At 42.7% G+C, this 25,006-nt stretch overlaps 1 protein-coding gene across 21 annotated transcripts in view; it reads right to left on the bottom strand.

Moving 5' to 3' along the window:
* TENM4 (teneurin transmembrane protein 4) overlaps positions 1-25,006 on the bottom strand; it is a 3,040,222-nt gene that overhangs the window by 189,238 nt on the left and 2,825,978 nt on the right. For 20 of the 21 annotated variants that reach the window (XM_054526090.2, XM_063711315.1, XM_054526091.2 and 17 more), the window contains 3 exons: positions 20,554-20,724; positions 13,508-13,722; positions 11,653-11,863 (listed from right to left, as the gene is read on the bottom strand). In XM_054526090.2, the coding sequence (XP_054382065.1) occupies positions 11,653-11,863; positions 13,508-13,722; positions 20,554-20,724 (597 nt within the window). The remainder of the gene's footprint in view (positions 1-11,652; positions 11,864-13,507; positions 13,723-20,553; positions 20,725-25,006) is intronic. The other variant, XM_054526086.2, reaches the window with a different exon arrangement.

Below are 25,006 nucleotides of genomic sequence, written 5' to 3' on the forward strand. Positions count from 1 at the left end.
TCGCTGCCAGCCAAAGATATCTATACAAGACCCAACCCATGCTACATCTTCACTTAAAAACCATCCTGTGCTCCCCACTGCTTTCAAAACCAGACTTCCAAGCTGGCTAGCCAACAGAGACAAAGCCTGTCCCAGACTGGCCTGAACCTCATTTTCCAGGCTCTCCTCTGGGTATCACCCTCTCATGTACTCCTCCTACTTCCAGTCTCCTGGACATACCAGGCACTCACACAACAAGGGCATATGTGAGAAAGGACATGGTGAGAAATGTGTAGATATTAGGGTCAGACAGAACTGGATTCAAACTCTAGCCCCTTCACTAACTGGGTATTTAACTTCTGCCTAGTCATTTAAATATTCTGAGCTTCATTTTCCTATGGGGGCGTGGTAGGCAGAAAATATTTACTTCATATGCCTATTGTAAAGGTTTGAAATAGTTTATGTAGGCCAGGTGTGATGGCTCATTCCTGTAATCCCAGCACTTTGGGAGGCTGAGGTGGGAGGGTCACTTGAGGCCAGGAGTTCAAAACCAGTTGGGGTAACATAGAGAGGCCAGGCATAGTAGCTCACACCTATAATCCCTGCACTTTGGGAGGCGAGGCGGGTGGATCACCTGAGCTCAGGAGTTCAAGACTAGCCTGGCCAACATGGTAAAATCCCTTCTCTACTGAAAATAAAAAATTAGCTGGGCATGGTGGTGGGCGCCTATTATCCAGCTACTTGGGAGGCTGAGGCAAGAGAATTGCTTGAATCCAGGAGGCGGAGGTTGCAGTGAACTGAGATTGCACCACTGCACTCCAGCCTGGGTGACAAGAATGAGACTCTCTCTCAAAAACATAAAAATAAACATAGAGAGATCCTACTTCTACAAAAAATAATTTTAAAAAATTTAGTCAGGTGTGGTGGCACACATTTGCAGTCCTAGCTATTTGGGTGACTGAGGTAGAAGGATTGCTTGAGTCCAGGAGTTCAAAGCTGCAGCGAGCTATGATTGTGCCACTGGACTCCAGCCTGGGTGACAAAGCAAGACCCTGTTGCTAAAAAACAAAAAAAAACAAGAAATAGTTTATGTGAAATATCTAAGATAATACTTAGACACAGTATGCATTGAATAAACAGTAGCCAAAATTATTAATTTTGCCAAGTAGTTCCAGAGAAGAATTTGTAAAGATTGAAAAGCCCCGAAACTAGAATGGGACATTGAAGAAGTTCCTTATGAACTCTGAAGAAAGCCAAATTTATAAGAACAAATAACATTTAGTGCTTTGGAATGTTCTGGAACTCACAATTCCATTTTTGAGTTACAGGAGTACTGGCAAAGAAAGATGGACTCTAGCAGCCTTGGGATGCATAAAATCCTAGGACAGAAAGAGCCTTCCTTAGCCAGGTACCTGGCAGTGCCTTGAAAGGGTGGCTGTGCCTTCATTCCCTCAAAGCTGCCCATAAGAAGTTCATGCCCATAACAGAAGCTTCTAGCTTTCAGGGAAGAACATCAGTGATGTCTGACCTTCTTGCTAGGTGTTCACTGACCCTCTGATGGGGGTGTTCCATGTTCACAGTCTTGTCAGGCAGCTGGGCTCCAGGGGAAGTTACTGGGGTTGGATTCGAAGACTCGGCTTTATGTTGTCGTGTGAGCCACTGGTCACAGACTGTTTCCTTATCTTTAAAATGCAAATAATGATCCTTTCCAGCCAGTTCATCTGTGTGGTTGAGCAGAGACTGCTACTATCTTATGGTCTTCTCAGTTCCTCCTTGTTATTAACTCTACCAAATTCATATGCTGAAGCTTAACCCCCAATGTGACTGTATTTGGAGATAGGGCTTATATGGAGATAACAAAGGTTAAGTGAGGCTCACAGTGGTGGGGCCTTAATCTGATAGGACTTATGTCCTTATAAAAAGAGGAAAAGGCTGGGTGCGGTGACTCATGCCTGTAATCCCAGCACTTTGGGAGGCCAAGGCGGGCAGATCACAAGTTCAGAAGATTGAGACCATCCTGGCCAACATGGTGAAACCCCATCTCTACTAAAAATACAAAAATTAGCTGGTTGTGGTGGTGTGTGCCTGTAATCCCAGCTACTTGGGAGGCTGAGGCAGGAGAATCACTTGAACCAGGCAGGTGGAGGTTGCAGTGAACCAAGATTGCGCCACTGCACTCCAGCCTGGCAACAGAGTGAGACTCCGTCTAAAAAAAAAAAGGAGGAAAAGACACCAGAGATCTCTTTCCCTCCATACATACACAGAGAAAAGCACACATGAGGACAGGGACAAAGCAAGAAGGCGACCGTTGCCAGCCAGGAAGAGAGGCCTCACCAGAAACCAACCCTGCCAGTACCTTGATCTTGGATGTGCAGTGTTCAGAACTGTGAGAAATAAATTTCTGTTTTAAACCACTCAGTTTGTGGTATTTTGTTATGGCAGCCCTAGCAGACTAACACACTCCTTTATTTCTTCTTTTTAGGGTGACTCTTTTCTTGTATTTTTCTTTCTGGATTCCCACTTCTGCTCTGGCGCCAAGTTGCTAATAATATTTATACACTGCTTTCCAGCTCACTAAGTACCCTTCTCAAAATATGTCCTTTCTGCCTCACAACCTCCTTCTACATGCCTGGCAGAGGTAGCAGCCCTCCTCTCTGCTCCCATGGAGCTCCCACAGACCCCTTTGTTGGCCCAGGCCACATTATGCTAGAATTATTTATGAAAGGGTTGGTTCTCCCAATTGATTATAGGCTCTTTGAGGGCAAAGCTTCTGTTTTATTCACTGTGAAGCCTCCAGCACTCAGCAAAGTAGATGTTCAGCAAATGCTGAATCCTTGACACATTTAGAAACACACTGAGTACCTACCACAAATCCTATGCTTTCACATCACTGTCAGATTCTCTAAAGTAAGTTTGATTCCCAAGGATAGATGAGGTTGGTGAGGGTAAGACTTATCCAAAATCCCACAGCTCATAACTAGTACAGCCCGCATCTAAACCCAGGCTGGGTTGACTCCAAAGCCTTTGTCCTTTCCTTGGACCACACCACCCATCTGGTCAGCTCTATCCCCAACTGTACTCCTGCCTCCAACAACTTCAACTATCGACCACCAGTGCCAATTCCAGCAGAGACTCACATGTTAATTGCAGCTAGGTTATTCCTAAGAGAGTGTTACCGAACAGGCGGCCTCACATTTAATTATGTCCCACAAATCAGTGGTGCTGTAAAGGGAAAGAAAAAATAATATCACTATGTGAGAACCCTCTCAAAGCTGCCGTTCTGTCAGTGGAAAAGCCAGCTGGCAAACGGGAATGAGCAACTGCCTTTAGCAACTGATAGAAAAAAAAAGAGCTAAAAGAAAATAAAAATTTAATCATCAGTTATAAAAATTAAACCACTGCTGATACAATATCTTCTATCAGAATCTACATCTGAATGGAGGGTAGGAGCAGGGGTTCCTTCAGCAAGAGTGAGTACCAGGTTAGAGATGTTCTATAAATAAGTCAGATGAGCGGAGAGCAGGCACTTGGCCAGCACACTGTGAGCCTAGGAGGTGTGAGTACCATGGTCTCTAAGACCCCATCTGTCTTGCTGATTCTCTGACTATGAGAGGGTATAAAGACACACATGGATGTCACCACTCCAGAAACTTGTATTTAGACCTGGTCACTGAGATGTAAGAGTAAGAATGTGTGTTTTGGATTGCTAACCTAAATCTGCTATTTCCTATTTATGAGATCTTGGCAATTAGCATCAGATCTCTGAGCCTCATTTCTGAATTAGGCTTCTATGTGTGTCTCTGGATTTCTTTACTAGGACGTGTGTTTACCACTTATCATTATTTATCTTTACATATGTGTATATATATTTGATGATTGTATTTAAACTTGAGAATCCATCTCAAACTGCCTCAAACCTGTCTATGAACACCATGGAGGCAGAAAGCATGGCTATTTTACATACCAGTGACAGTGCATGCCTGCTCAGTACTGGCACATGAAAGGCAATGAGTAAACACGGGTTGAATAATGAACAAATGAACAGATGCAGTGTCTAGGTCTGTCTGCAACCGGCGTCTACCACTCTGGACTTGCTCCTGCTATCTGTCCCCCTTAAAGCATCATGCAAGGTGCTTCAAGGCATAATGGAAAAACGTCCATGGTTCCTGGATGATGCAAAGAGACTGAACCAAGCCATTTTCCTTCCTCCTCAATTACATGGGCGGCTTCTCCTTTTTCTCAGCTTCGCTTACCCTAACTTACTAGCCCATGAGAAACCTCAAGGCCAAGTACCATGTCTGCCTCCTGGCTATAACCGATGTCCAGACAAGGGTCTGGCACACGGTAAGAGGGGGTCTCAGTTGGTCTTTGTTGAACCAAACAGACTTGATGAAGTCTGTGGCAGACACTGCTATGTGCCTACCCCATATTCATTTCCCTTCTCTCTGAGAGAACCCTAATTTTGTTGAGAGTACCAATGTAGCAAGCTAAAAATATCCCCTTCTTCAGACTTCCTTATAGCTCTGAGTGTCCAAGTGACACAGCTCTGCCAAAGAAATGTAAGCTGAATGTTTTAGGAAAAATTCTGCTTTCCTACTTCCTTATCTTTTCTTATTTTTCCTGCCTGACATGCAGACATGAGCCCCGGAACTACAGCTGCCATTTTATGACCATGAGGTAGCAAGCATAAAAACAGCAGCCCATCTCCTAGACAAAAAGTGTGCACCAGAACATCAAAACTCCACTTCAATGCTACTCTAGTGGGGATTTTGGTTATCTGTACACCAAATGCCTTGCTAAGTATTTCCCACAGAAAGACAAGCCTTTATTGCTTGGTTCCTGCAGTGTCCTTGGGCTACTTTTTCTTCTTTCCTGCCCTTGCAATTCCAGGTAAAGATTCAGAAGGTTCAGCAATCAAAGGTAAGATCCCAAGGGCAGCAGAGATGCTGGGGGTGGGGACAGTGGGGAGCCTTGCCCTTCAGTGAGCAGAGACAGCTAGTGGCAGGGCTAGTCTCTGAGTCTGTAGACGTAGTGCTCTGATACTCCTAGCTGTCTTCCACTCAACAGAATTTTGGCCACAGTCTGTCTCCAATGTGCTGACTTGAGCTCCCTTGGCCTACAATTTCATTCCACTTATACCAGATTGCTCCAAATAAATCACTATATCAGGGAGAGGTAAATTCACAGGGTGCTTTTCCAAAGAAGTGTTTCCATTAGAAATTTCACAAAGTGCTGCCAATGTCATTTACAAGAAGGTTAATTTATTACCAAGAGACCTCAATTCTTCATTGCTGTATTTATATCTTACAATATAATTCAGAGGAAGGGGACATAAGGAGAGATAGAGAAGGGGTTTATTAAAAACCAAAAATCACTCCTCAATCATTTTTTTTAGTGTCTTCATTGAAGTAGTGCAGGTTTTTACACAAATTATGGTATATAATGTCGAGATTTTTCTCTCCAGATCTTTGCAAATGCACTCAGAGGTGAATACTCAATTGAAGTAAGAGAAACAAAGAAATAGGACAGGCCAGTGTTCTTTGGAAAATCATGAAGGACCTAATTTTGGTGACCCTTGGAAGATAGGAACTTAGGTGAAGTATCGAGGTATACCTAGAGAAAAAGAGGAATGAATTGCAGGGAAAGCAAATGAAAAACACCACTAGCATCATCGAACAAGTCCTTTGTCCTTCCTCACTCCCTCTTTCCCTCCCTCCTTTTTTTTTCTTCTGAAGTCTCTAAGTTCAATCCCAGTAACCTCCCTTGACCACATAAATTCATGAGCTCTTGTTCTGAGTCTCATTAGATAGACCTTCTAGCTCTAATCATTTTATTCCCTTGCTCAAAAGCCTGCCATAGTGCCTAATACTTAAAGAATAAACTTTTTGCTTAGCGTGGCATTTAAGGCTCTCCTTGATAACTCCTTTCTCCCCTTTAAGGCATCCTGGGCTCTAGTCAAACAGAACTGCTGGCTTCTTATAGCCAGCTCTTAATTTTCTGCCTGCCAAACTTTCACTCATGCTGGTAGTACCTACTACCTGGAATAATTTCCTTAACACCTGCCCTCCCATTTTCCTTTTTTAAATGTAAAAATTTCACCCATTCTTTAAGGTCCAAATTAAATGTCACTTCATCCAGAAAGCCCTCCCTGACCCATCCAGCTAGGCAAGTCCTCACCTTCCTTCAACCCTCATGGATCTTTGACCAGTGACTCCAGGAGTGACCGTTCTTACTCTTTTCCTTGGCTTAGAGCTATTTACTATATAAATCTTTCATCTCTCTTAATCTGGACTATGAGCTACTTTTGCCAGAAACCATGTCATACCTTCTCTGTATCCTCAGCTTGGGAAAGAGCAAGGATGCAATGCTTGCTGGATAATGGAAAGCAAAGAGGAAGGAAGGAAGGAGGAATAGAAGGAAGAAAGAAACTAAATCTGTTTCTAATCCCTGGACATAAAGAACAGACTGATTTACAGTAACCACCTGGATACGAACAAAATGACTCTTCTCTTCAATGAGCACCAGGGAGGCCAGAGCAAGTTTCTCATAAAAATTCCCAGTCTCTACATTTTCTAACAGCAATTCTCATTTGTTTTCTCTAGGTTTCTAAATCCACTGCAGGGCACCTCTGTTATGCTCCAGCCTGGCTCACATTGCCACAATGTCAGGCTGATCTGTCCTCTATGCTTCAGCATCAGCCAAAATGAAAAGATAAAATGCTATCTGAAGAATGAAAACGAACTTGTTAGGTCTTGAGTTGCAAGCAATGCATACAAAGGTATTTTTACTTTTAAAGTTTTACATGTGAGACTTTCCTCATGGTCTTCTTAATGACTTCTCAAGAAAACTTCTTGGGTTGATGTAATAGGGTTATTAATAATTGAAGGCAAGTTAACAAGGGGGAAATTACATTCCATATAATACAAATGGAAAAAATATTTAATAGTAACCATGACAAATAGTGAGAGACTGTGGTATTGTGGGGACCTTAACTTCGGGCTAGTCAACCAAGCTTTCTGAGCCTTGATTTCTTCATCTGTAAAGTTGAGGTCAACATATCTATTGTCTAAACTTCTTGTGAGGATTAAATAACATAAAAAAGAGAGCTAAGCATGGTCCTCAACACACAATAGGTGTTCTCTAAATATTTGCTGAATGAATGAATGAATGAATAGATGGAAAACAGAAGTAAGTGATACCAAAAACGGGGGTTTGATCCTGGGAAGAAGGCAAATTACTAAAGGAGGAGGATCGTAAGCTTTGGAGTCGGACAGATGCAAATTCATGTCCTAACTTTTCTTTTAACAACCCTGAACCTTAATTTACTCATCTGCAATAGGGAGGTGATAATAAAAATAAGAATAATCATCTCATGGAATTACTGCAAGTCTTAAAGAATGTATGTGAAAATCCTTTGCAAACTGCAATGAGTGAATTATAGTTCAGCTAGTGATATACATTCTGCTCCTTCATTCAACATCTGGGGTCAGCAAGGCAACCCACCTCAGCCCAGCCAGGACCAGGGTCAGTACCCACAGATTCTGGATCTCCACCTGTAGGGAAAGCCTGTTGTTTCTGAAAAAAGCTTCCATGTTTTATTCTAAAACTTGCTTGGTTTCAGTGCTCTGTGTGTGTGTGTGTGTGTGTGTGTGTGTGTGTGTGTAAATGCAATGCATCTAGTTCACTGGGAGCTCTGTCAACATCAGGTCTCTGTGCGTATATATTTGTGTGTACGGTTTGTAAAGTGCTTTTAGATTTTTTAAAGGCAAAAGTTAAACTCATTTCATTTAAAATCATCAGCTGGATTGCCTTCAATGGAGGGAAAAGCAAAAACGTACACAATATAGCCATTATTCTCCTGTTACTTAATTACAAACAGACATAAATACTCTGGATTCTGACATCTCAGATCTTCTTAAATTCTAGATCTGCATTTTGACATATAATGAAGGAAGGGTCAGATTCCAATTTGTGTGTTAAGCAAACCCGAGAGTTACAATTATATATTGGGACCATAACGACTTCACTAAAACAAGACCTAAACTTTTAATTAACCTGCCAAGACAAATTACGACTCATAGCTCACAGGTAATGATCACAGACAGCTGAGACTCAACGCCAGGGACTCTTGGGGAAAGAAGGATTAACAGCAACATCAGAATCAGTCTGTTTTTGTATTAGAGAAAAAAAACAGTATTCATTAAACCATCACTGTAGCTTGAAGGGAGACAGACAGGTCAGAAAGGCAGCAAGAGAAAGGTGGAAGGAGAAAGAGGATGGGAGAGAATATTAAAACAGCTTCCATTTATTGAGTGCTTGTGGTAGCCCAGAGCCTGTGTTAAGCACTTTCTATTTCTCTGTTTAATCTTCACAATGGGGATTGCAAAGTACTATTGTTCCATTTTCCAGACAAGAAGAATGAGGCTCAGAGAGGTGGCATGACTGTCTCTGGTCACAGAGCTAACATGCGACAGTGGGGAAGGAAGGAATGGAAAGTAGTTCTCATAAGGCATCTGTCTTCAAAGCTTCCTTGACAGAACACTGGAATCAGGATCCCCTGGGATTTACTGCAGGCCTACTGAGTCATATTTTTCTGGAGAAAAGGCCCAGGAATGTGAATTTTCCCCTGGCTTCCCAGGTGATTCTTTTATTCAACAGTGTTTGAGAACCATCTGTAAAGTACCCTTGCCACTTAAAATGTGGTTCACAGCAGCTTCAGTATCACTGGGTGATGGTTGGAAATGCTGAATCTAAGGTCCATGCAGACCTGCTGAAGCAGAATCTGCAGTTTATCAAGACCCTCAGGTGGTTCACTCAAGTCTGAGAAGCACAGTATGACCTATTGGCCCTAAAATACAGGGTTAAAAGGAAGTGAAGACAGGTGTCCACATTTAGATGAGAATGGTGGAACCAGAGGGAAAAGAAGACCATCTCCCTAATTATGAGAAGATAGGTTAGCAAGCTCTGACTAGCCAAGGGTTGGCAAAGATGCCTCACTGTACCTATGGTTTATTCCTCTAAGATGTGTATCCTAATTAAAAGTGGCTTTCTTCTGGGGTTTGATTAATATCCTTTCATATTTATGCTAAGTTATTAAAAATAAGGAATTCTGATTGTAAAAGCACTTAGTTTCGAACAAGCACTACTCTATGCTTCTCTGTAAACCAGGCTTAAGGGAAATCAGGCCACAAGACCATGAAGCTGTAACTCAAGCACCACCATGACTTGATGATCATGTCCCTAAACTGTCGCCATCCTATCCGGAGAGAAAAAGGAATCAGGGCCTGTAGCCTCCCAAACCCTGCCAAGTGACAGCCTAACAGGATGACGGCCAGACTGGGGCCTCTTATGACAGGGAACGGGCTATACTGTTAGCCTTAGTGTCACCAGTGACTCTGAGCTGCAGCCTCAAATACCAGAATCCTGAAAAACTAAGAGCTGGGAACCCCAAGTGATTTGTGCAAGGTCAAAATCCAAGTTTGTGCTGGAGACTGAAAATGGAGCACAATCCCTGCCACAGTTCACAAGAAGGTATCCAGGGAGGAAACCAACAGCACCACAACTGCCTGGCAGTTGCTGCCGCCAATCCTGCCAGGGGAGTTCGTTCCCTCATTCACTGCGCGACACTGCACCCCACTGGGCTGGGTGCCAGGAGGCAGACAAGATCCTGTCAAAGCCCCTGCCCTCTAGGCATTCGGAGTCCAGCGGCTCAGACAGACATCTCTAAAACAAGGACTGTACAAAGCGATAATTTCTACATCGGATCAAGTTGCCTGAAAGCCTCCACCTCCTTCATTTTGCCAAGAGGGTGAAATATTGAGCCTGTATTTAGAGCAAAAGCTTTTTAGCCACACCCTATATTTAATGGGAAGATGCTTTCTGTCTCAACACAAAGGGCAAAATTTCAAGTAAGCAGGAAATGGCCTGAAAATGACTCCTGTTGTTTAGAAGTAAGAACCAGGGGCTGGGCATGGTGGCTCATGCCTGTAACCTCAGCATTTGGGGAAGTCAAAGTGGGAGGCTCACTTGAGCCCAAGAGTTTGACCAGCCTAGGCAATGTGGTGAAACCTCATCTCTACAAAACATACAAAAATTAGCTGGGCATTGTGGTGTGTGCCTGTGGTCCCAGCTATTTGGAAGGCCGAGGCAGGAGGATCACCTGAGCCCAGGAGTTCAAGGTTGCAGTGAGCCGTGATTGAGTCACTGCACTCCAGCCCAGGCAACAGAGTGAGACCTGGTCTAAAACACAAAAAGTAAGAACCAGGGTCTTGTAAGAATTTTGGAAACCTAGTACCAGATTCAGAGATTTTTTGGGGTTTGTTTGTTTGAGACAGTGTCTCAGTCTGTCACCCAGGCTGGAGTGCAGTAGTATGATCATAGCTCACCGCAACCTCAATCTCCTGGGCTCAAGGGATCCTCCCACCTCAGCCTCCTGAGCAGCTGGGACCGCAGGCATGCACCATCACACCTGGATAATTTTATCATTATTATTATTTTTTGTAGAAATGAGGATCTTGCTATGTTGCCCAGGCAGGTCTTGAACTCCTGGCCTCAAGCAATCCTCCTGCTTCTGCCTCCCAAAGTGCTGAGATTATAGTATAAGCCACCACACCTAACCTGGATTCAGAAATTTTTATCAAACTCCATTTTTCCATGTCAGAGAGACTCCTAGCCAACGACTGAGACAGAGTTTTCAGGTGAACTCCAGACCACATAGAACTGTTGATTAAGCAGAAACCCCATTCCCAGGTGTTCTGTTTAATGGAGTTAAATTCTTCCATAACTTTTATTTTCCTGTAGGGAATTTTTATCTCCAGGCTATGTCATAGTGCTTCTAATATAAACTCAGAAAAAAATGTTTTCTGACCCAAACTGCCAAGACCATCGTGTCCTGCAGCACATTAGGGCAGTCTAAGAAGTGGACACATTCTGTGCAATGTATTGGTAAAGAAGAGAAACTCTTTAAATAGGGTGCCAGGCTTCCCAGACACCCACAGGCTTCTGAGCTGGCCCAGAGGCTCAGGGTGAACTGGGAGCTGAGGCCCTCTTCCACTGCGAGGGACAGTGAAGGTGTTAAGCACTCATTTATTTAGCACATCAGGGCCCACTTTTTGTCAGAGATTAGGACATCTCTATTCTCAACAAAATCCCAGTCTGACTGATGGCATGGTTCATCCAGCCTTTTGCACTGCTGTTCTTACTCTCTCTTCAAGCCTGTATCCTCTTTTCTCATTGGCCAGGGGTTGTTGGCACCAAATCAAAAAAGAAGGAAAACCAAAACAAAACCCAAACCACAAATCAGTGAGGTGAACCAAGTGAGACTCTGAAGACAAATATGTGGGAGAGAAGTGCCAAGAAGAGAGATGTTGCCTCTGTGTGGCTTGTCCAGGATTCCTATCTCACAATTCCACCCCCATCTTGAAATGCACTGCACACCAACCACAGACAGCAGGAGAGAAGCAGCGGGCGACAGCCCAGGCTCAGGTGTCAGCTTAGAATGGCGGGCGATTCCTTGTGTAGCAGGCCCAGTCAGGAAGGTCTCATGCAAAGCTCCAGGGCCATCCACAGCTCTGACACCCCCTTGTCAGTGTCAGTCCCAGAATCTCCATGCCATGCAGCCTCCCACCCAAAGAGACAATATCCCACAGTCCCCAGAGGGTGCGGCTCCCTTACCAATGGCAGTGGTGAGAAAGGAAACCACTTCTGACTCCTTTCCATCATTGTAAAAAGCCAGGTGCCAGATTCCTGAATCCAAATACTGGATGAAGCCTGTCTCGTGGCTGGAGGGGGGCACAGCTCCCCGAGACTGGCGCGGGGTCCCCTCTAGGCTCCGCGCCTCCTGGGTTAGGAGCCTCCTGCCATCCAGCAGCTCCACAAAGTCAAACTGAAAGACAAAGAAAGCACAGTTAGCAGTGGGTCTGTTCCACCATGCACCAGCGTCCTTCCCGGGGCTTCTACTGGAGAGGACATTGGGAAACACAAATAGAGGCAAAAAGGGCCCAAAGAGGCTAAGGGTGCAGGCAGGTTGATTGATCAACTCAACTCTTCCCCAGACCCATTTTTTCATGGTGATATTCTCCCAGCTCTGCTGTGAGTGAGGCATAATTAGAGGATTTTTTTAAGTCTCATTTTGTTTTAGTTCTTTTTGTACTGGTGGTGAGTCTTCCCCTGGCTGAGTCTGTACTAGGACAACCATGTTTTTTTTCAATGCCGGGTGTGTGGTTAGAAACACAGCCACTTTACAATTGGTTGAACTCCATGCAAGTCATGACAACAATCTCGGGGGGTGGTGGAGGGGAGCAGAGGCGGGTGGCTGGGACTGGGACTGGAGCATTGGATATGATTGGAACATCAGTCATGTGCAAATGAAAATTTGATTTATGTCTATTTTCCTTTGGTCAATGGTTATTTCTGAATGTTCTAGTTTCAGGGAGTAAATTTAGGGGAACTAAACTGGATTAGCTCAAAACTCTATGAATAATTACATGCTGTGTCAAATACAATTGCCAATTGATCAGAGACTGCTTGTGTGAGACTCCAGAAAAGTCAGTTACACTGTGTTAACAACAAGTAGGTGGTTAAATCCTACTGGCCTATTAGCAAGCAAACTGAGTAGTTATCTAGCTAGCTAGCTAGCTTTAAAAACCAAACAAGATATTTATTCAATTTCATGAAAAACTGTCTGGAGATATGCAGGCCAGGACTAGCATACCAGTCTGCAGTCAACAGGGTCTCAAGGCTCTTCTCCTGTGATTCCTTCTTTAGCAAACATACCTGTCTTTTAACTAAAAATCTTAAATAACTACTAGGGCTAGGAAGGCTGCATTTGGCCTAGGAATGCCTGATGAATGCCTATGATTTACATTACTCCAATTCCAGAGCTGGCAGGACCTTGCATAAGTGTCTGTTCTTTATTAATCATGATTGGTAATATGTCAGTCATCCTGGACAAGGTTTTTTCACTGCTTCTGGTGTGCATGTGTTTGAGTCAATGTGTAACCCTGAAGGAGAGAAGGAATGAGAAAGACTAGGGAAGAAACATTTATTCTGAGCCAGGTCCTGCACTAGCTGCCTTATAAATGTTATTCTTTATTCTTCACAACAGCCCTGCCAAGTGGGTATTGTTATCAGCATCTTATAGATGAGGAAACTTGCTCTGAGAGGCTAAGTGATGGAGCCAAGGTTATAATGCTGATAACAAGAGGATTCAAACTCAGATCTGTCTGATTCTAAACTGCATGCTTTTTTCTCTAGATCACATTTCCTGGATAATTTAACTTAGGAGACTGAGTAATAGCAGAAAGGCTGTTAAGAGATTTCCTAGAATTCCTTCCTCCTAAAAATCCCCAATGATAAAACCTTACTCATCTGAAAGGGCGGGTCTGAGAGGGAGTACATGGATGAATGGGCTATAAAATATATAAATATCCCTTCAGGCTTAAGGCTCTGGATTGGGCTTCTTAACTTTGGGTTAAGATTCGAGGTAGGAGCCCATGCAGATCAACAGGGTATGTGGGGTTCTGGTTACCTGTGTATGTGAAGGAGGGAGGCCTTTTCTGCCATAAATGCCAACCAGGGCTGCCTTTCCCAGAGACACATTGAATTTCAGATGCACGGGATGGTCTATGAACACTTGAGATCTCCAGAAAGTGCCAGGAGGAATCTTCTGGGAAGCTCGCCTCCCCACATCAATTTCTCCAGAATCTATGAAACTGTCCTCTGGAAAGAAACTACTGGGCTTTCCTACCAAGACACAGGGAAGGGAAGACAAAGACATCTCGGTTAGCCACATGGGAAACGAGAAACCAGGGCATCTGAACACCCGGGACTCTCCTTAGCCTCACATCCTTCTCTACAATATTCCGCTGTCAGCTTCCTCCCCACCCTGGCCCTCCACACATGGAGGAGTAAAAAGGTCCAGAACTTTTCTTCCCCCCAGCGATGCTCAAATTATTCTGCTAAAAATATGCATTCTTCCAAAGCAGTATGGGTCCTCCCCAAGGGCCATCTGTCTACTGCATAATTCCACAGCTTGTTAAGATATATTTTGATCCTAAAAATAATCATTTGTGGTCACATGAAAATAGCTCTGTGATTTGGTGTGTTAAGGGGCTCCTGGTAAAATAGAAAGGATAGGGGGAACGAAGTGTTATTAATTTCCCAACTCAGAATGAGTCCCCCAGCAGTGGGAAGCATGACTTGGTGGAGTAAGGTATTTAAAAAGCTCACTAATTTGTGTATACATTGGAAGCCAAATTCTGAGGCTGATATTTGGATGGGGGGTTGTGCTTAGGGCAGGGTTAGGGGCAGGGGAAGATGAGAAAAAGGTACTTCTGAAAAGAGGAAATATTTCTGCAAAATGTTCCTTTGTCTTTGGATGAGGGTAAATATAATTTCTGTGCTAAAATGGGTCAAACTGAGGGAATTTCCCAAGTTCACACATCAAGCCTATGCCATACTTGGAAATTCTACCCAGGCTCCCAACCCTATGCCAAGCATCCATGCAGGGTGTCATGAGTAAAGTCTCTTGGCCATTTCTATACCAATCAGGAGGGTGACAGCTCTCTGGGGGCACCACAAATGCAAGCAAGGAAGGCAGCTTATCAAACTCCCTCTATTTAGTAATTAAACACACTCATATGTGAAAAATACAAACCCTAACTTCCTGCCAGACATCAGCCTCCTGAAGAGTTGAGAAGGAACAGGAGAGACTCTAGGGATGTTAGGAAGACCACCCTTAGCACACTGAAAGACCAGCATCAAGTCAACAGGCTGTATTTTATTTGTTGTTACGAAGGACTTCCTGGGTATCCTGGTTCCAAGGGTTTTTTTTTTGTGATGTTAGAGATGTTCGAAGAGACACTTCAGAGAACAAGAATTCATTTGTAAAGAAAACACACTTTGGAACTTTTTGTAAACAGCATTTGGGGAATAGGAAATTAAAATGTCTTTCTTTCCCCCTAGCTTTGTAAGACTCCTTACAAAGCACATTTGATGCTGAAATGAAGCCTGGCAGGGCATTGTTGTAGTCATAAAATATTTTACTGTTTTAAATAATAAAATTCAATTTAAATGTTAAACTTCTCCATATGTTATCACTCCCTTATAAACTCCTAGGCAGAAACATCAGGTTTTTAGCTTCAAACTGTTAAATGTTATTTTAATTAAAAATATGCCAACAAAAAAGTTAAAATGTGCACTATCAATAAAAGTACCACTAGCATTCTGTCATTAGCATGAGAAAGAGTTTGCTTTTTAATTCCTTTATGGAAGGAATGTGCTTCAGACTTTTACCTTGAAAAATATAGATACACAAACCACCACGCTGTGATTCACAAAGTTCAAAGACAGAACCCAAATTCACAATGCATTGAGATGGAAGAGAATTATTTACATTCTTTCTTATCTGATTTTTGGGTTCCCAATACCACAGCCATTCTATATTCCAGGAGGAAATAGTCTGCCATCAGCTTTTAATTTTGCTAGGGAGGCAGAACTAAGAGGGAGAATGAAACAAAGCAGATGCCTTCTGAGCTCTTCCCTCCTAGAAACTAAAAAGAAATAAGCGCAACACTGCTAGTTCCAAGGATGCGTTTCCTTTGTGAGTAGGTGGCAGTCTGAGCTGACGGGATTTGAGAATTGTCTGAATTCAAATAATTCCCATGTCTGAAAATAAATAATGGAAAACTGCTCCCCCATTTTAGCATGCTGCCGGAGAACCCTGCACAGTTCATTTTCTCCCTCAGTGAGCGTATTTTTAGGAGACAGTGACTGTATCAGCTAGGTTTTGCAGCCTTATAAGTCAGAGGTCTGCAGGCCTCAGGCATAAATAAGTTGGCTCTTCCCCCAGAGGAGGTGACAAAAGGGGACTTTTCTAGCACTTTAGTATTTCACCTAGATGGGCTGGATGGGAGGGAGAAATTGTCTTGAGTGTGTATATGCTGAAAAAAAAACAAACAAACAAACAGTGAACTCTGCTCTAGGGCATATCCTCTATCAGGGCCTTGAGGGCCTCTGGTCACCAGAGGTCTCCAAATCCCACCACAGGGACAGGCTGGGAGCTGTTGAGGGGGAAATGCTAATAGTCTGCTGATCACCTTTACCTGAAGGGAAAGAGTCATGACATGGGCTGGGCTGAGGGTTGGGAAAGTGAAATGCCTTCCTTCTGTCTTGCTTGTTAAAAATCCTTATTGCCTTACACTTTCTAGATGCTATAAGACTTATTGTCCTTAATTCTGAGCACCAAGCTGTGAGCACTAGGATATAAAATATCCTCCACCATGAAGCAAAAGCCACCAGTGGTGGAATCATAAGGGTGAGGAGAGGCTAGAGGCAATTGGAGGCAAAAAGTCTTGTGTATACAATTCTTCTTATCCCTACCTACATTCTGGAAGATAAAAATAGTAATAGATTTTAAAGGTGGAAATAGCAATAAAGGTAAAGGTATTAGTATTACTAGTCATATTGGCTTCCACTTGATGAGCTCCAAGCACAGTGGCAGGTACCTTCATGTGTATCAGTTTGGTTAATTCTCACAGCAACATTAACATCTGTATATGGAGGCTCAGAAGGCTTAAGAAACCATTTTGGGATCCCTCTTTATTTATTAAAATATGGCTTCTGAAGGGATCAAATTGACGAATGATTAATTAAAACACTACAAAGACATTCTCAGTGGTGGTGGGGTGCATTGACCTTCTTAAAGAGCAAGAGTCCAATAGGATTCACAGCCCCAGCAGGCTAAATATCAGAGCCTGACCAGGTAGGTCCAAGGCCCATTAAAAACCTTCCTGGCATCCTAGGGTACAAAAAGATCATTTGTATGAATTAGGAACCTACAAACAGGTCCAAAAGTTAAAGGGCAACAGTCAGGGTCTCAAGACATTCATGAGAAGGACACTATACAATCACCGGGTGCCCCCAGAGACTTAACAAACACTGCAAAAAGCTTAGGTCACAATTAGGGCTCCCCAACAGCAAGATTAGGCTTCACAAGGCAGATTTTACTGGTAATAGTGCTTTGCTTTGTAAAGCTAGATAGATTCAGGCTTCCCATAGCAATGCTGTGCAAATATCCAATCATGTCTATAAAAGAAATTTCTTAATGAATTGCTAAAATGGATAGCTCAGTCAAAAAGCAAGATTTGGAAGAACTGAAATTTCATGCACTTCTCAATCACAGCCTTTACTTTCTTGAACTGAGATCTATCTATATAGGTTCTAAATTCCTAATCATCTAATGTTCTTTCTCTCCCTCCACCTTTTTGGTTCTTTTCAATGCAATAACTTACATGAATAATTCTTTAGTTTCCTTAGCAACTGGTTGAAATTTATTTGGTTATCAAAATAAGCTGTTCCGTTTTGGAGAGCCCAGCTGAGCCTGCGCACAGCAATTTGCATGGTTCAAACTAATGGGCAATTTTTATTTCACTGCAGAAAGAAGAAAATGCTATCCCAAGCCCACCAATTCAACCATCAGAAATGCTTGTTTATTCAATGTTTTTTTCCCTTCCCCATTAACGTGTAACACAAGTTCTTGTGGCTTTAGTTCGAAAAGCTGCTGTATTTGGTTTTTGTCCCATCACAACCCTGGAATGGTTACAGCCATTTGGAAAATATAGTATGAACTGCAGTTTCATGTTATTCTCAAAGACATGATGAACATTTACAATTCTTGGATTATAATATATTTAATTCATATAAATAAGAAATATATATTCTTAAAAATATTCAAAAAATACCTCAAACCTTTGCAGAATCTGTGGCAGGGAGAGAATATTAATTAGTCTGGACTTCTGGGATTTTAATAACTAATATGGAATGGCATGGGATTTGAGTGGATAAGAAGAAGAGAACTAATATTTGTTGAGTGCCACTTCAACATTAGGCTTTGAATGGATAGATATAGTTATCCTTGTTCTACAGATGAGGAAGGTCAAGGGAGATGCAGTAAGTGTCATAAGTTAACAGAGCCAATATAAAGCAGGGTCAGGATTAACATCCTATATTGTCTGGCTCCAAGGCCCATTTACCCTTTTTCTATCACACCACATTGCTTTCTCCATCACTGTGAAGCAGAGACTCTAATCTTAATTCTGGAATCAGCTATCTTCTTGAATACCCTCAGAAGGGATGAGAAATATGTGCTCACATCAGAGTTAAAGACTTTCTGAATTGAGATAGATCTAGGGAAATGCATTTTTAACATCATAATGAAAAACATAAACTGAGTAGACATTGGTTTGACCAGGGCAAAATAAATGAAGAACATTGTGGTCTCACATAAACTATAGGAAGCTTTGTCCTCTGGTTTCCAGTCTGATGTATTTTTTTTGTCACAGTGATTGCTTCTGATGCCGACCACTTTGCAGCACAGTGCTGCATTGAAGGCATTTGCAAATAGGATTTTCATTTGCATCAGTAATGACAGATAATCCCTTTAAGCAAAAATACTCCAATTAAAATAAACCAATAATCTGGTGCAATTTTATTTTCTCTCTTATCTGCACCTCCTGTTCCTTACAAAAACAAAACAAAACCTAAACAACCCACAGACTAATTTCATTAGAGTGAGAGATTTCAGATAGATCCGACTCCTGTTTAAAGAACGTCTGGTAGAGACCATAGAGGGAAGAAAATACGTTTTGCCAAATGAGATCCTTTACCAGTTCCTTGAGGGTTAAGCATATTTTAAATCTACATTTGTACATGCTGATCTAAAGACAGTCTTCACGTTATCGTATTAACCCATGGCATCCGACACTAGAAGCTGACGTGGGCACCACAAGCCAAAAGGCAGGACCATGGACAGGGCCAACGTGACATTTTGAAGAGTCATCTGGTTACTTACATGATTCTGTTACTATTTTCATATGTAGAACTTACAAATTAGAATGCACCTTAGAGAGAATCTAGCTCAATATTCTCCTTTTGAAGAGGAGGAAAAGGACTCCCAGAAAGTGTGTTCAAGGGATTTGCTTAAGGTGATACCACAGGTCAGTGGCTGCAGCTGGACTTGAACTCAGGGCTTCTGACTTCTAACCCAGAGCTCTTCCCATGGTCCCATTCATGACTCCTCCCTCCATATCCTATTAAGAGGCAAAGAAAGTGTGCATTATTTAGCATTTTAAGACTTACAATCTTTGCAAATGAGAGGACTGGCTTTGTCCCTCAAAATAGTGGGCAGGGGTTCTGTGTGGAAATGATCCCAGTTCCCACTTCCCTTAAAGATGACCAGAGGCCAAGAGTTGACTTTGGCCCTCAGGATCCTCATTTCAGAGGTCACGAGTAGATACTCTGACCAAGTATATGCCACCCTCTTAAACAAACTGGTGGCTGGAAGGCAAATTATTGCAAGGGCAGAGAGGCTCAGATGCTATGACCCAAAAGTCAACTGAGAGAAAAGAAGATGTAAGCAGTGAAAGTCAGAGGCAGCTATTGCCAATGTGCTGACTGAAGGGCCACAGGGAGAGAAAGCAGGCCATAGCAGGTGCAGGAGAGGGGAACGCCACACTGCCCAGAATGACAGCCAGGCTGGGTTATTAGCTCAGACATCTTTCTGGGTGCCAATTTTTGTGAGTCTGTGCCACTCTTGGCTGACAATGTCCATGGCATGTTAGAAATATTTCTAAGACATTGAGAACATGGGCCTATGGATATCCCATTCAAGAGTAGCAAACCCAATGCCACCACCATTTCCATCATTGATAGGAAATATCCATGTCTCATTGTACAATAGAATTTCACACCCACATCTCCTTCAGGGCCCTGTAACCTTGGGGTAAGTCAGGTGGGGAAGCTTACGGAGATAGCAAGAGTCCTGGAGTCACAGACCTGGGCTCATATCCCAGACTCTACCATTTACTGGCTGTGTGACTCTGGCCAAATCACTTAATTAGTGCAATCCTTTGCACCAATTCTAGTTTTTACATCTAGAATAATTACAAAATAATTATACTTATCTTACAGGATCTCTGTGGGAATTAAATGTGAAATGCTTTTGACAAAAAGTTTTAAAACAAACATGCTGTACGAACACTAATGATTATTGCTATTATTGCAGATGAGGAAACTGAAGCTCAGGCAAATAAGTGACTTGCTCAAGGTCACACATTTAGTAAATGACAGACCACTTGAACTGGTATTTCTATTAAACCACAAGAGTCCAAGAATCTTTCCATTACAACACCCCATCTACCTGCCTCCCCATACCCCACTCCCACAGATGCCCATCTGTCCCATGAGGTTTGCCCAGAAGAGCTCCTCTCACCCCACACAAAGATGGCCACCCCAGCAGTGTGAAGCCCCTAATGCTTCCCTCAAGGCATGGGATGGGATTCTGCTGAGCACCATGAGCCCTGCCTGAGCCTCCCATGAACTCTCAGTGACAAGGAACTGCGATGAAGAAACAGGTGGACTGGCAGCTTGGTAGCTGGCGTGGAGTGCAGAAGGATGGAGGGAGCGCCAGAGCATGGAGCTGTGAGCCAGGCATATGACGCACGCACGTTATGGAGGGCCCTTCAGCTCAGAGGCAGACACAGAGGACTCACAACACGGACAATGCAGCAACCCTACCTTCTGTGGTTCCTTTGCCTTTCCTGTCAGGGGTCTCTAAGCCAGTGCCCCCTGAGGGGTACAGGGAGACGTCGGTTGGCACAGGCCAACTGCTGGCTGTGTCCTCCGTGATCTCATACATCTGCCCCTCCATCGGCTGCAGGTGCCAGTTTAGGCCAAACAGGTGCATGGCTGTGGTGAGCAATGAGAAAAGTCATCTTTTTCTGCTGGAGGCAGAAACGGAACTCCCAAGCCATAAGGGAAAGGTGGGCAGGGTGGGGGAACACAGGCATTCAGTTCAGTTCAACAAGTAGCCCCAAAAGGGAGCTCTTGTAGTGCCAGCGCTGCAAAGGAGACTGGGAACAGAGAGGATCAAGGTTCAGACCCTGCCCTCTAGGGGCTCACAGTCTGGTGGAACTGGGAGTAGGCAGGATCGGGGAGTCTCAGGAGGTCTTGGTCTTTGCTTCAAAAGATAAATAACAATCTGGGGGAAAAACTGCAATTGGTATGACAATGTTAATTTCCTTAATGCAAAAATAACTTGTACAAATAATAACCAAAGTCCAACAACTCAGTAGGAAAATAGGCATTGGATATGAACAATTTACTGAATAAGAAATACAAATAGCTCATAATCATATGAAAAGACTCTTGGCATTATTCATAGTAAAAGAAACGTAAGTTAGACTCTGAAATACTATTTTTCACATATGGTTTGGCAAAGATAAAAAAGGTTGAAAATACACTCTATTGGCAGAGAATGGAAAGCAAGCATTCCCATACTTTACTGGTGTGAGAATATGATGTACAAAATCTATGGAGGGCAATTTGATAAAAGCTAGCAACATTAAAATACATATATCCTTTATCCTGGGACATAAAGCTTCCAATTCTAGAAATTCCTCCTCCAGATATACTTATACATGTACTAAATGATGTACATACAAGGTTATTCACTTCAGTATAATTCGTTATAGCAACATATTAGAAACCAGTCCATTGATAAGGGGCAAGAAAATGAAGTAATATCCACACAACAAAATTGGATGCAATCATTAAAAACAATAAAGAGGTTCTTTATGTACTTTTGTGGAAAGAAAAGTATAACATGCAGAAGTGTATTTGATATACTACCTTTGGGTTTAAAAATTCCTGGAAATGTATAAAATATTTCTGGTAGAATATGAAAGACTGGTAACAGTAGCTGTGTCCTGTGAAGGACAGAGATACTATGGATCGGGGGGTAGGAGGGAAACTTGCTTTTCACTGTACACCTTTTGCACATTTTCATTTTGTGCCATGTGCTTATATTTCTGTTCGAAAGATATTTTTCCAAGGTAGCAACTGCTAAAAAGTCTTGTACAGCAATCTAGAAAGAGAGCATAAGGCGCAAAAGAATGAACATTGTCCCTTGAGATATACACGCTTGAGAAGGCTGGGAAGCTCATCTCCAATAATGTTTGTGATCTAGCACAAAATATCTGTTTAAATCCCATTTTAGGATTCCAGGCTTGGGCCTTGTCAGTGGTTCAAGCTCCCCTCTTCTGATGCCCATCTGAATTCCCCATACATGGAAGTAAGCACTCAAGTCCCTGGACCTTCACGACACCCTGGATGTAACATTCACTCCTTTGCTTGGTGAACACTGTCTGAAAGCCCACTCCATGGCAGATTCTGGAGAGCCAGAATGAAATCAGAGAGTCCCTGCTTCAATGAGCTCACAGCCAAGTAGGGAAGACAGACAAATAACAAAGTCTCTTCAGCAGGACCAGAAGGCCTAGAGGAGGGGGTGACTGACCCGCTAGGGGGGCTAGAAGAACACAGGGAAGGATCTTCAGAGAGATGAAGGCCCATAGTAATTGTATTTACTGTGTGACAGGCAGTATGCAGGGGAACTTGTATATATTAATCCTCATGGCAACCTCACCAGACCGGATTTACAGAGGTGCATATTAAGGCTCAGAAGGTTAATGAAAATTAAGATAGCCATAAAACTATTATTTATTATTTAACGATATGCCAGGCATTAGGCTGAGAGCATTACAAACAATAATTCCTTTAACTCTCACAATAATCCTATGAGGTATTCATAACCCCATTTTACAGATGGAGAAACTAAGGCACAACAAGACTAATTAACACACGCAAGGTTAAATGGCTAACAGGTGGCAGAGACGAGACTATAATCCCAAACTCTTCCAATCCTGAAAACATGCACTGTCAGTCTTCTCGGCGTCAAGGCCCAGGCTTGCCTGCTTAGCTAGGGCACCTCTTGCTTGGTGTATCTATCAGGATGGGCATTACAAAGACATCCCCCTTTTGTACATCAAACAGCCTCCAAGGCTTTTAAGTCTCTTTTTAGGCAGTAACACAGGATCCTGTGAGCTAGAGAGGAAACTCTGTTACCTGGCCCCAGTGTATGAAGGTGTCACTGATGGTGGTTTTGAGGGGCTGTGTGACTGCCATCAAGACACACAAAAAAAACTATCGAGGAGACTGGAGCACAGCATACCCGTTTGATTTCTAGTCTGAACACAAGCCATGGGGAACACACACAAGTCTGCTTCAGCCAGGAGGCCACTCTTGGTGAAAGCAACGAGATCTGACACTTTGCTTTTTCTTTGGTTACTGTGGTGCAGGAGAAGGTGTGTGGGACCAGAGGAAAGAAACTAGTTTTGAATCTCAGCTGCCACTGCCTAGCTGCAGTCTTTTCATCTGAGCAATTAGTATAGAAAGCTTCAAAACATTGTTGTACCTAATGAGGTAATATGTGGCAAAATGCTTTGCAAACTGTACACGTGTGATAACTATATGTGATAACCATTCATTGCATTTGTACTGTTGATGATAATGATAATGACAACAGTCACTGACATTTATTGAGCACCTTTTTTGGTACCAGGTGAGGTGCTTTGCACTGCTCTCCTCTACCTCCTATGTAGGTGACAATAATACTTGAACAGTTAATCTGCCTGGAAGCTTTGAATATTCTGCTATTTCCAAGGCTGGATTAGCTCAAAATTCTGTTTACCTTCTTACTTTATATATTAGCAATTCCAAAGGTAACTGAGAAACTGTTTGAGCTACAGACAAATCAGATATATGCAACTAAGTGAGCAATGCTTCTTTCCCCATTAGAATCAATTATCTCATCTAAGTGTGCAATAGTGCTGTCTTCTTAAAAGGTCATGAGAATTAACTAATCCCAGAATGAATAGAACTCTCACAGCTTTGTGAAGAGAAACATTTTTATTGTCACAGCTTTCTTTTATATTTAACAAGATGCAAATAAGTCCTTGCTTAAAAAAAAAAAAAAGATACGTTGTGGGTAGGGGAAAAAGTGTTGCAGGTGAAAACGATCAACAGGTCTGGGGTCCCAGGGAAGTTAATGAGGGCAGGACAGTCCACAGTTACGAGGGTGGGGGAGACATGAGGGGGCGGGTGTTGGCACCCCTTCCTCTCCACTGTGCCCTCCTGGCAATCACAGAGGCCAACACAGCTGTGAGGCTGGCCAATTGTTTCTGTGGCCTGTGGAAGATGCACTCCTGAAAACTATCTGGGAAAGCAAAGCTCTGTATTCAACTCCAACTTAGACTGAATCTCTCAGGAGATTTAACCATCCGAAAATAACTTTAGAGGCTGGTGGGTAGGGAAGGAAACCTAGGGTCACCCAACCAAGGTTGGGCTGAGAAATGGCTACCTGGAAAGTAAGGAGTAGGATGAAGCAGAGATTCAGAGACATGAAGTTCAACCAGTAGTGTCATCTTTTAAAAAAAATTTTAATTTTTGTGGGCACACAGAAAGTGTATATACTTAGGGGATACATGAGATGTTTTGGTAACGGGCTTGCAATGCATGATACTCACATGATGGAAGATGGGGTATCCATCCCCTCCCTTTGGCATTTATCTTTTGTGTTACAAACAATCAATCCAATTATACTTTTAGTTATTTTAAAATGTATAGTTTAATTGTTATTGACTATAGTACACCCTGTTGTGCTATCAAATAGCACAGTTCTTTATTCTATTTTTTTTTTGTACCCGTTAACCATGCCACCTAACTCCAAACCTCCCACTAGCCTTCCAAACCTCTGGTAACCATCCTTCTACTCTCTATCTCCATGAATTCAATTGTTCTAATTTTTAGCTCCCACAAATGAGTGAGAATACAGCAAAGTCATCTTAAAGCCAAAATAAAGGGGATATTTAATCTGTGATCCAAGGTTTTAAATATAAGTCATGCTAGTGACCCTTTCATTTTTTACTGTATTGTTAGGCAGGTGGTTAATTCTGTAGTTCTGGGTTATGGGAGAGGGGGAGAGGGAAGGGAGAGAAGTAGTTTGCTCTGCTCTCCTCTTTCCAAAGGACACAGCACATTCTCAGCCAGAGTCTGCCCATGAAATATGTATGATCGAGTGGCCTCTCTTCTTTATCCTTTGTAATAATCAAAATCATAACACAAAAATTAGTAT

This window comes from Pongo abelii, chromosome 9 (genome assembly GCF_028885655.2).
Source record: "Pongo abelii isolate AG06213 chromosome 9, NHGRI_mPonAbe1-v2.0_pri, whole genome shotgun sequence".
Classification (NCBI taxonomy): domain Eukaryota; kingdom Metazoa; phylum Chordata; class Mammalia; order Primates; family Hominidae; genus Pongo; species Pongo abelii.